This window comes from Narcine bancroftii, chromosome 13 (assembly GCF_036971445.1).
Source record: "Narcine bancroftii isolate sNarBan1 chromosome 13, sNarBan1.hap1, whole genome shotgun sequence".
NCBI lineage: Eukaryota > Metazoa > Chordata > Chondrichthyes > Torpediniformes > Narcinidae > Narcine > Narcine bancroftii.
The window spans coordinates 78,904,675-78,916,756 of record NC_091481.1 but is presented as its reverse complement, the minus strand read 5'-3'; the positions used below and the strand labels follow the sequence as shown (position 1 = coordinate 78,916,756).

At 51.9% G+C, this 12,082-nt stretch overlaps 1 protein-coding gene across 2 annotated transcripts in view; it reads left to right on the top strand.

The window, feature by feature from the left end:
- The window catches only part of LOC138748853 (pleckstrin homology domain-containing family G member 3-like), a 106,056-nt gene extending 99,027 nt beyond the window's left edge, over nt 1-7,029 (top strand). For both annotated transcript variants that reach the window (XM_069909675.1, XM_069909676.1), the window contains one exon: nt 3,905-7,029. In XM_069909675.1, the coding sequence (XP_069765776.1) occupies nt 3,905-6,246 (2,342 nt within the window). In that variant the 3' untranslated portion in view covers nt 6,247-7,029. The remainder of the gene's footprint in view (nt 1-3,904) is intronic.
- Nucleotides 7,030-12,082: the final 5,053 nt, after the last annotated feature.

Here is a 12,082-nt window from a genome sequence, read left to right as displayed (position 1 = left end):
TAAGATTGAAAGAGAAAATCCACTAGAATGTTGCTCGGACTTCAGGAAATCAGTTCCAAGGAAAGGTTTAACAGGTTAGGACTTTATTGCCTGGAGGGTAGAACGTTGGTAAATTTATTACAAAGCTGGGCTATATCTTTTTTTTTAAAAAGTGAACGAAAACGTTTTGAGATACAGTAAAATCCCTGGTATCGGGCATCTACCGGGATTGGGGATGTCGGAGAAGCAAATTTTCCAATTACCTGAGACACACTCTTACAATGCCTAACTCATTCGGGATTCTAAATGACGTCATGTATGCACTTTGACAATAAATCTAAATCTGAAATCTAATTAATACATCTGCATTAAGAATAAACAGTTTAAAAGACGAGAGAAAAAGCAAAATATCATTTGGAAAAAAAGTCAGATTGTAATCCTTAATTATGTAAAGTTCACTTTAATCAGTTAATTCCTACAACTTACAAAATTTAAATTTGAACCCCGTGTCACTGTCATAATTAACCCCCTCACCCCCAAGTTTACAGATAAAGCCTTACTAATGACCAGGTAGTGAAGAAAACGGATGCTACGTTGGCCTTCATTTGCGTTCATTTCAAGAAGATTAGTGTATAAGAGTAGAGAGGTGATAATGAGACTCTGTGGGGCACTGGTGAGACCCCATTTGGAGTACTGTGTGCAGTTTTGGGCCCCCTATCTACGAAAGGATGTGATGTTGGAGAGGGTGCAGAGGAGATTTACTAGGAGGATTCCCGGAATGCAAGGGCTAACGTACGAGGAGCATTTGGCAGCTCTTGGGTTGTATTCATTGGAGTAGAGGAGAATGAGAGGGGATCTCAGAGAGGCATTTTGTATTTTGAAAGGTTTAGATAGGGTGAGTGCGGGTAAGATGTTTCCTTTGGTGGGTGAATCGAGGACAAGGGGTCTGAAAATTAGAGGTTATCCATTTAAAACAGAGATTAGAAAGAACTTCTTTACCCAGAAGGTCGTGGATCTGTGGAACTCGCTGCCACATACAGCAGTGGAGGCCAGATCACTGGGATTATTTAATCAAGAAATAGACAAGTATCTCATTAGTAATGGTATCAAGGGATATGGGGAAAAGGCAGAAATTGGAACTAGTGTAGAGTAGCTTAGTGTAGATTTACAGAACAGACTCGATGGACCTAGTGGCCTGCTTGTGTTCCTTTCTCTTGTGACCTTGTAATATACAGTCCTTAGCAAAGATAAAGGCTTACTAATCTCCTGGATAATAAACTAATAAAGAGAAAGACTATACCCAGCAGGGACAGGGAGACAATGTGGGAGAGTCACCCTCAGTGGCGGGCAGCATCGACCAGCTCTCCATCCCGGGCATTGCCATTTTATTCAAACACAATTTTATTGAAACCTGCTGCAGGCGGGGGCGCTTCGCTGGCTGAATGTTTGCTCCCATCTTCACCAAGGGGTTGTGCATGTGTCACTTTGGAGAACGTTTACTTTTACCATTTTAAATTTAGATTTAAATTTTTATTTATTCTTATACAGTTTTCTTAAAAATCAATTGTTTATTTCCTCTTTTTTTTTGTGGGGGGGTCAGTTGGTAGAATTCTGGATACCAGTGATGTTTCTGTATTAATTTTGAAAATAGTCAATGGTCTGAAAAGCGGTTTGACATTGGCACCACCAGTCGTGGGCTTATGGATTATTGAGTTTCTCTGCACTTCCCGTCCCATTGCAAAGCAAAGAAACCGCTAATGCTGGAAATGGGAAAGAGAAACAAATCAGTGGGAATGTTTCGAGTGGTAAAGTCAACCAGGTAGGAAACATCAGCGATGGGAGTCGTCCACCCGGCCTGTCGAAGCTGCTCCACTCTTCAATAAGATCACGGTTGATCTGGCCGTGGGCTCAGCTCCCACCTGTTCTCCATAACCCTTAATTTCCCAATTCTTCCAAAGTGTATCTGTCTGTGTCTTAAACACATTTAATCAGGGAGCATCCACTGTTTCATTGGGTAGAGAATTCCACTGATTCGCTTCTCTCTGGGAAGAGGCAATTCCTCCTCATCTCTGACTTAAAAACTACTCCCCCAATTTTGAGGCTTTGTCCCCTAGTTCTCATTTCACCTACCAGTGAAAACAACCTCCCTGCTGCTATCCTTAAATAATTTTATACATTTTAATAAGATTCCCCCCCCCCACAATTCCTTCTAAAATGAGTAAAATTCACATACAACACGGTTACAGGCCCTTCCTCCCACAAGCCCATGCTTCCCAAATCACTCCCCGTACGATTTTTGAAGTGGGCAAGGAAGCCCGTGCAGAGAACGTGCAAACTCCTTTCAGACAGCGCTGGGTTTGAACCTGATTGCTGGCACTGTAAAAGCATTCTGATCAAGTTCCAGGCGACACAACCTTTCCCCATAAGCTTAACCTCTTATTTCCAGAACCCACCTGGTGAACCGCCTCCAAAGCCAGTCCATCCTTCCCCAAGTCAGGAGACCAGAACTGCACGCAGTTCTCCAGACGTGGCCTCACCAGCACCATGTACAGTTGCAGCACAACCTCCCTGCTCCTAAATTCAACCCCTCCAGCGATGAAGGCTATTTGCCTTAAGTTTAAACACAAAGCTGGAGAAACTCAGCAGTGTCCTTTATATTAGCAAACGTAAAATTACAGAACCGATGTTTTGAGTGTGATTCCTTCATCAAGGTATGGGAAAATGTCGGCAGACGTCCGAACAAAAAAGTTCCTTCCCTTCTCCACCTATCACCTCCAGCCTTTGCGACCTCCACTCCGCCCGACTCTCTTGTTCGAAAGCAGATGGGCTTCTCAGAAGAATTCTATGCAGATCATATACGGACAGAAAACAAAGAAAGTTCCACACGGTCGGTGCCAGAACAAGACTTAGCAGGGGGCATGAGGGGAACCGCAGGGAGGGCACAATCGAAAACTCGCTCAGTGGGGGGGGGGGGGGGGGAGGTGGTGGTGCCTACCACGAACCACCTCCGTGCGGCGCCACGGCCACCCCCTCCGACGTAACACTCTGCTTACATTGCGGACTAGTGATGCTCGGCTGCGGGTTGGGGGGGGAGCAATGGTTGCAAGCTGGTGGGACGGGGGGGCGGTCACAACACCTCTTTTGAGGAGGGGGAATGCCCCCCCCCCACCCCCTTGACGCTGACCCTGGTTCAAAACGTACAAAAAAGAATCAGAAAACAATCAAAATTCTTCGGACACATCATGAGAAGAGATTACATTAGAACATTCAGTTACAACTGGAACGCTGGAAGGAAATAGAAGCCGCAGCCGACAGAGAATGAAAATATAGATGGATTAACATCATTGTTATAAACTGGGGATTCAGAGAGTCAGGTGGATGGAGAGACGAGATCGTCCCCACCAAACAGCCTGAACGTTTATAAAGGACACAGCTTTGACCTGCTGAGTTTCTCCAGCTGTGTGTTTTTACTTCAGATTTTCATGTTTTATTTCTTTCATTCCATTTGCCTTCTAGATAATCCGCTGTTTCTGCAAACTCACGTTGTTGAAAAGCAGCCCCTTAGGCCCTTCTAGCCCATCAAATACCCATGGGTACTAATCCCACTTCCGAGAACTGGGTCTGTCGCTCGTCCTGCACCAGGACTCCAGTGCTGGTGGAGATGGTTCGTTTCACAGTCCCTGGCAGGTATCCAAACTGCCCAGTAACAAGTTCTGCATGCTCTCCCCATCTCCCTCAGTCCTTCAGCAATGGACAATGAAAGGAATGTGTGGATGAACAATCCTGAGACAGCCGCTGTGCCAGTGATATTGGGTAAAGAGGCCGAGGGTGTGGGCATTAAATGGACATGGTTAGACTCCAGACTGTGGTACGCCCTCACTGATTCTCTCCCACCTTCCTCTCTCGCTCTCTCTCACACACACAGATTCCGTTCAGGGTTTGGAACCAGCAGCTGGATTCGGACACCTGATCGTTCGAGAACCGGTGCCTCTCCTCTATGCCCAGGAGAACAGCATCTGGGCCGGTGCCTTCAGAGACAAATCCAGCCCCATCCCCACAGCAAAGCCACTAATGGGGCATATCTCTCCAGCAAATTCCAGGCCAACGCTATCGTTGCTGGACGTACTAAGCCCTGAACCCCCAGGCACCCTGCTGGACGTACGGAGGCCTGAGGCACCCGGATCCCTGATGGACGTACCGAGCCCTGGGACGCCAAGCTCCCTGATGGACGTACCGAGTCCCAAATCCCCGGTATCTCGCCCGGCCATGGGCACCGAGCATCGGCTGGAGCTGCCCAGTTCAGCGACATGGATCTTCCACAAGCATACTCCCATAGAAGCCTGCTCCATGGCACAGGGTCCGGGATCCGTGCACCTTGGCGGCCGGCTCAAAGTCCCTATGGGTCCCAGCCCACCTTCGCCTGCTTCCAGTCTGAATCCTCCACGGGTTGACTCAGCGGAGACCGTCCTAGGGCCAGGACTGGGGGCTCTCCCATACCTAGTCACCCAGGCTCCAGATTCCAGCACAGGCCACCCCTCTGGCCAAGTGAGGGAAAGGGTGCTGGCACGGGCAGTGGTCTCCCCAGAGGAGCCAGTGATCGGGTCAGGGGTGCCACTGCTATGTGCAGCCTCTGACCTCTGCTGCCCACTGCCCAGTTGGGTGAGTCTCCGGGGCAGGTCCCCCTCGCCCTCTGCCATCAAGCAGCTGGAACAGTGGATCCGACAGCCTAAGGGTGCCCACACCGCCCAGCCCTGCCAGACCCCGGGCGCCCAGCCCTGCCAGACCCCGGGCGCCCAGCCCTGCCAGACCCCGGGCGCCCAGCCCTGCCAGACCCCGGGCGCCCAGCCCTGCCAGACCCCGGGCGCCCAGCCCTGCCAGACCCCGGGCGCCCAGCCCTGCCCGACCCCGGGCGCCCAGCCCTGCCCGACCCCGGGCGCCCAGCCCTGCCCGACCCCGGGCGCCCAGCCCTGCCCGACCCCGGGCGCCCAGCCCTGCCCGACCCCGGGCGCCCAGCCCTGCCCGACCCCGGGCGCCCAGCCCTGCCAGACCCCGGGCGCCCAGCCCTGCCAGACCCCGGGCGCCCAGCCCTGCCAGACTCCGGGCGCCCAGCCCTGCCCATCCTCGGGTACACACACCGCTCAGCCCTGCCCGTCCATGGGTGCCCAGCCCTGCCCATCCTCGGGTACACACAGTGCTCAGCCCTGCCCAACCCTGCGCACCCACACCACCCAGCCCTGCCTGTCCCCAAGCGCCCAGCCCTGCCCATCCCCTGGTACTCTCAATGCTCAGCCCTGCCCATCCCCTGGTACTCTCAATGCCCAGCCCTGCCCATCCCCTGGTACTCTCAACACTCAGCCCTGCCCATCCCCTGGTACTCTCAATGCCCAGCCCTGCCCATCCCCAGGTATACACACCACCAAGCCCTGCCCATCCCTGGACACCCAGCCTCTGACACCCATGGAAAGCCGATCATCAGCGGCCAAACCCAGGGCACGCCCAGGAACCTGCCCGTCCCTCAGGCTCCGCTCGCCATCCCCTTACCGGGGTCAGAACCGTGCGGAGCTGCCGCCAGCCCTCAAGAGCCAGCGGCCTGGCTTCCTCCCACTGTGCTCTGGGCCACCAGGGCAAAATGAGCCAGCACTAGGGGGCTACAGAACCACAACCCGTGGGGACCAAGCACGCCCAGGGGACGGGGCTGGATCGCTCCCAGGGAAAGGGATGACCACTTCCCCCAGCTGCAGCCATGGACCCGCCACAAGGAGCTGGGAGACTCCAGGAAATTCCTTGCCCTGCGAGAACCCAGCATTCTTCCTCCCACACCCCCACAGATCAAGGGATTGGGACCATGGGCTGCAATCTTCGGGGCCCACCACTGGGCTCCGGTCCCCTGCCTCCCCGTTCGCCTGCCAGTGCCCACGACTCACATCACCCAGCGAATGCAGTCCGGGTGTCACTCAGGGCACTGCCACTGCACCCAGGGAACCCTGCGCCCCTCCCGCAGAGGACCAGGAGCCGCTCAGCCGGCCAGGCCGTGGAGGTGTAAGCCCGGGAGAGGCAGAGCGGGCGCACCGCCCGGCCGGTGGTTCCCAGGGAGCCGGCGGCCGGGCTAGTTACTCCACCACAGTGAGCCTGCAGATCGGCGGGGGTGGCAGGCCAGCCACCATCAGCAAGGCACAGGTCAGCCTGACCCAGACCTTCCTCCCTGCCGCCACCCGGAGCCCAAGGAGGGTCACAGGGACTATCGCTGGCAACTCACCCGCAACGTGAGCTGGGCCCCACCTCGCCCTTCCGTCCGAGGGCAGGAGCTTGCCGATGGCTCCCGCACCGAGTTAACCAGCCTGAGGGTCTGGGATCTCTCTTTCCCCCCCCTCCCCACACCCCTCAAAGGTTGGCGCAAGCACAAAACAGTGTGAGCTGGGGCACTCGGGGGATTTGGGACAAGGCTGCTATCCTCATTACCAGCAAATGTCGCTGGTTGGGCGGAGGAGACAGGGGTGGGGGAGTGTCCCAGACCCCTCAAGCTGGCTGGGAAAGCCACTCTTCTTCCCCCACCCTTCTGCCTTCTCTCCTCCCCTCCATCTACCCTTGCCCTCCCCTGCCCCTCTTCCCCATCCATCAAGAGTGGATCACGGCCTGGCGAGGATTCTGGGGCAGGTGTGAGGGAGCGAGGCAGAATGGCTCGGGTCCTTGGGATGTGCGTCTCAATGGATCTGCCTTTGCCCCCCCCCCACCCCCGATGCCCAGTGGCCGTCCGCCGGACTGGGGAGCGGCCAAGAGCTGAGGAAGGAATTGAGCTTGCACTGTGTCCCACTAAGACCGACCATCAGCCTCATTCCGCCGTGGAGTTTCTGTTAACAACAAAGAATCCTAGTTTTTATATTTTTTATTACATTCAGCTCGCCACTATAATATCTCTTATTTGACATAAACGCTCAAGGAGATGAGACAGACTTTTGTAAATATCACAGATGAATAATGTGTACATGCATTGCTGTCCATGGTAATATCTCTTCCCAATTTTTATGAAATAAAAAAAAACTGTTCCAATTACCCCAGCAAACTTCCCTGGCGAGATATTTACAACCTTACTACTTTTCCCCCTGTAAATCTGTCCACGCGAGGTTGTGCTGTGGGAAGAGTAGCCTCTGCCCTCTAATGGACCAGCCCCTGTGCAAAGCAAGCTCCCACCCAGCAAAAGTCTGGAGCCAAACTGGGGGGGAGGGGAGAGTCCTCGACGGATTCGGGCCTGAGCACCTTCATCAAGTCTGTTCTTTTCCTCCCGCCCACGTTGATCTTAGGTCTGCACTGTCCCCTTGTCTGCTTCAGTGACAGCCGTTTGAAAGGAAATAGGGAAGCCTGCAGACGCTGTGATTGCAGTAAAACTCGCAGAAATGCCGGAGGAACTCGGCTGGTCTCGCAGTGTCCTTAGGAGGTAAAGATATATCACTGCTGTTCTTGTCCTGAGCCCTAAGTTATAAGCAAAAAGAGAGAGAATGGTTCAGGAAGGAAGGTGTTAATTGGATTTGATAAGATGTGAGAATTAATTTTGACTCTGTGAAAGGAGTCAGAGGGGAAGGGGAGAGAAAGCAGGAGGAAGAAGAAGGGTATTTCATGGAAATCAGAGAAGATAATGCTAATGTCGTCTGGTCGGATGGTGCCCAGACAGAAGATTAGATGTTCCTCCAATTTGCGGGTGGTCTCAGTCTGGCCATGCATGAGACCATGGACAGATATGTCAGCAAGGGAATGGGATGGGGAATTGAAATGGGTGGCCGTTGGGAGATCCACGCTGTCATGGCGGACTGAGCCGGGGTGTTCAATGAAGCGATCTCCCAGGCTGCGCCCAGTCTCTCCGATGTAGAGGAGACCACAGCGGGAGCACCAGATGAAGTGGACAACCCCCTGCAGGTTCACAAGTGAAATGTTGCTTCACTTGGAAGGAGTTTGGGGCCCCGAGTGGTGGCGAGGGAAGAGGTGTGGGCACAAGTGGAGCATCTCCTGTGGTCACGGGTAGGTTCCAGGGGCATGATTGATGGGGAAGCAGGACTGGACAAGGGAGTCATGAGGGACCGGTCCCTACGGAAGGTGGAGTGGGGAATACGTATCTGGTGGCGGGATCATATGGGAGATGGTGAAGGAAGGCACAGTGGACATGGAGGCTGGTGGGGTGGTAGGTGAGGACAAGGGGAACTCTGTTCTTGTACATGGGGGGTGGAGGGGGCCAGGGCAGATGTTCATGGAAATGGAGGATATCCAGGTGAGGGTCGAGTTGGTGGCGGTAGAGGGAAGCCACGTTGTTTGAAGATCTGATGATCTGCCATGGAAGACCTTATTCCTGGGAGCAGATGCAACAGAGAGGAGGTAATTGAGAGAAGGAAATGGAATCCTTACAAGGGACAGGGTGTGTAATCTAGGTAGCTTTGGGAGTCGGAGGGTTTGCAGAAAATGTCCGTCGAGAGTTTGTCTCCCAATGTAGAGACGGAGAGATTGAGAAAAGGGAGAACCAGAGATGGGCCCAAGTGAATTTGACAGTTGAAGTTGGCAGCAAAATGGATGAAGTTGCTGAGCTCATCAGCACCAAAGTGTTCATCGATGTACTGGAGGAAGAGTTGAGGGGCGTTGCCTGCGTAAGCTTGCCACCTGGATTGCTCCATGGAGCCAATAAAATGGCAGGTATAGCTGGGGCCCTTTGTCTTGAAGAAAGTGGGATGCGCCAAAAGAGAAGTTATTGAGGGTGAGGACAAGCCGAAGTAGGGTGGTGGACTGGTCAGGTCTATTGTCGAGAAAGAAACAAAGGGCTTTGAGGTATGGGAGATGAAAATGTGTAGGGATTGAATGTCCATGGTAAACACGAGGTGATCGAGTTCAGGGAACTAGAAGTTGTTGCAGCGATGGAGCGCATGTGAAGTGTCGGTGGGCAGGGGCTGGAATTGGTAGGGGTGGGAGGGGGTGGTTTGGAGGGGTTTAGATCTGCTTTTTCTCAGCCTGTGACCCAGGTTCGAGCCTGACCTGCCCTTCTGTCAGTGTGGAGTTTACACGTCTTCCCCCAAGACCGCATTGGCTTCCTCCCGCCTCCCAAAGGAAGACGGGCGGGTTGCTGGGTTCCTCCACGCCATGTGGGTTGCTGGGTTAACTGCCTACTGGAAAATCAATGGGATGGGTTGGTGGTGGTGGTGGTGGAATTATTGGGCAAATATGAGAGCTGCAGTGAATTTTGAGAACAATGGGATTACGCTGAGGGACAGCATGAACTCAATGGGCCAAACAGCCTTCCTCCATTGTAAGAAAAGGTGAGGAGAAAATATGGACCCAGGGCAATTCGAAGCACACAGCAGACCAAGCAGCATCTGTGGGGAGAGAACCAAGGCTGATGTTACAGGTAAGAGACCCTTCGTCAGCACTCATACGTTTTTTGTAAATTCTCTGCAGTCGCTGCCTGACAACCTGAGTACTTTCTGATTTATGGAGCAGCGCATTTTCCCTGTGACTACATCAGTTTCCCCCTGCCCCAGAGACATGTAGGTTAATTGATTGACCCTGCTACAAAGCTGTGTGGGAAAACCTGGGGGCGGGGGGGAGTTGACGGGAATATGGGGAGAATTAAAATGGCTCTCTGTGGTGATTAGTGTAGGTGGGTGGATGGTGGTCAGCAGATGGGCTGAAGGGCCTGTTTCTGGGCTATATTTCTCTATGATTATGATCACCTGTCATGATGTGTTTAAGGTGAGCTGGGCGACGTTTAGGGGAAACGCAGAGAGTGGATACAATAGGGGCGTAGTTCGGCATGTGATGTACGAAAAACATTTTGTACTTACTGCAAGGGAGGGGCGGGCTCTATTGAAGGGGAGAAAGTTTATATAGGGTGAGCACTACACTGTGGGCTAAAGGGCCTGTGCCGTGCTGATCTATGTTGTATCACAACCCCTGCCACCTGTAACACAAGGGGAGCAAGAATGGTGTTCTCCAAACAAGTGGCGGCCTATCTATGGAAAACAGAGCCTATGGCAGGGGTGACCGACCTCTCGCAAGAGCTGGACTTGGTGGCTGCCATGTTGTACTTGACGAACGTTAAAACGGATACAGTGAATTTCCGACCGGCGTCCATTTCAAGATGCGACCAGCCGGCCGGAATGGAACACGGTCGTAAGTTGCAGACTCCTGCCTGCGTGGCTGAGTAGAGGAGGACAATTTGCCCGTATCTTCATCTGCATGAGGGCACACATTGGGCCCCAGCTTACCAGCTCAGCCAAGGGAACAGATGACCAAGGGCTCCCTTTGTCTCTGAGGCCTGTTCCGGACCTGAGGTGGCAGGGAGACTGAGCAGTGGGAGAGTGGTGGTGATGCCTGTTGATAATATTGACGAGGATCTGATCTGAACACCAACAGTGTCCTCCACCCTCAATACAGAGAGTGTGAAATCTAAGCTTTTGTTGGTTAACATCAAAGGACAACCATACCTGTTTCATCTCATGTGTATCTGCATAATTCACAGCTGTGAGTTCAATTGATAGCTCCTCGGATGCATTAAATACAGTAAACACACTAACGGTTACTTTCTGCTCCCCACCCCTCTCTCTGGGTCACTGGTCTTAGTGGTCTTCAGCAGCCATTCTTAAGGGCAAAAATCATTAATTTCTTTTGGTTTTTTAAGTAGTCAGAAGTACAGAAGAAACCAACTAAACTAAACTTGACTGTCTCACGGGGAATGGGCCCTGTAAACTTTGGCCATAGCCAAAAAAAAAAAGGATTGAGGATGGCTGACGCAGAGGAGAAAAGCAAGTCCCTTCATCCCACCTGGTCCATGACACTCAGGTTGCCCGCCTAACCTACCGTGATCTAATGTCCCAGCATTCAGCCCAAATCTCTCCAATCTTTCCTATCCATGGACCTGACTAAATGTCTTGGAACCAGAGAACAATTATAGTACAGAAATGCCCCTTCAGCCCTTCTAGTCTGTGCCCAACCATTTTTTTCCCTAGTCCCACTGACCTGCACTCAGCCCATAGCTCTCTCCATACTCCTCCCATCCATGTACTTGTCCAAATTCTTCCTAAATGTTAAAACTGAGCCCCCATTCACCACCTCAGCTGGAAACTCGTTCCACTCTCCCACCGCCCTCTGTGTGAAGAAATTCCCCCGAAACTTTTGTCCTTTCATCCTTAACCCATGTCCTCTGGTTTGTATCTCACCCACCCTCGGTAGAAAAAACCCAATCTACATTTACTCTGTCTGTCCCCCTCATAAATTTTAAATAGCTCTATCAAATCTCCCCTCATTCTTCTACACTCCAGGGAATAAAGCCTGAACTTGTTTAACCTTTCCCTGTAACTCAGTTCCTGAAGTCTGGGCAACATCCTAGTAAATCTCTGCCCTCTTTCCAACTTGCTGATAACTTTCCTGTAGTTTAGTGACCAAAACTCCAAATTTGGCCTCACCAATGTCTTGTGCAACTTTACCATAACGTCCCAACTCCTTCCTGTACTCAATGCTTTGATTAATGAAGGCCGTAGGAATGTTACAATCATTCCTGCCTCTACCATTTCCGTTGGCAGTTTGTTCCATGGACCCACCAGCCTGATGTCTTTTAAACTTTTCCCCCTCATTTTTCTAGATACCCCCCAGTTTTAGACTCCTCTATGTTTGGAACAAGACTTTGTTCCATATCTACATCCCTAGTGGCTTTCAGGGTTCTTTTTATAGTCACATCATAATACGTTAAAAAAATATAACTTTAAACTTATGCCTGACAAAGAGTCACATTGTCTGACACCCTTAACAGTACCAGAGAAAGAGAAGCAAACGAGAGTCCCTTCAGAGTCACCAAGTGCCTGGGGGGTGGGGGGGCGGGGTGGGGTTCACCTCCAGCACTGTAAGACGATGGAGGTGAATCCTACACTCCAGGGAGAAACATTTCAGACCATCCTTTACCTCCTCCACTCCAGGGAGGAAGAATCCAGTGGTTCTCAACCTTTTTCTTTCCACTCACATACCACTTTAAGACCCAACTGTCACTGAAGTATTTTGCTTTTGGAGAAAAATTGTCATTGGTCCATTTCCTTTGGAGTTCCGAAACATAATGTATCAATGATGTACAATCAAAAGA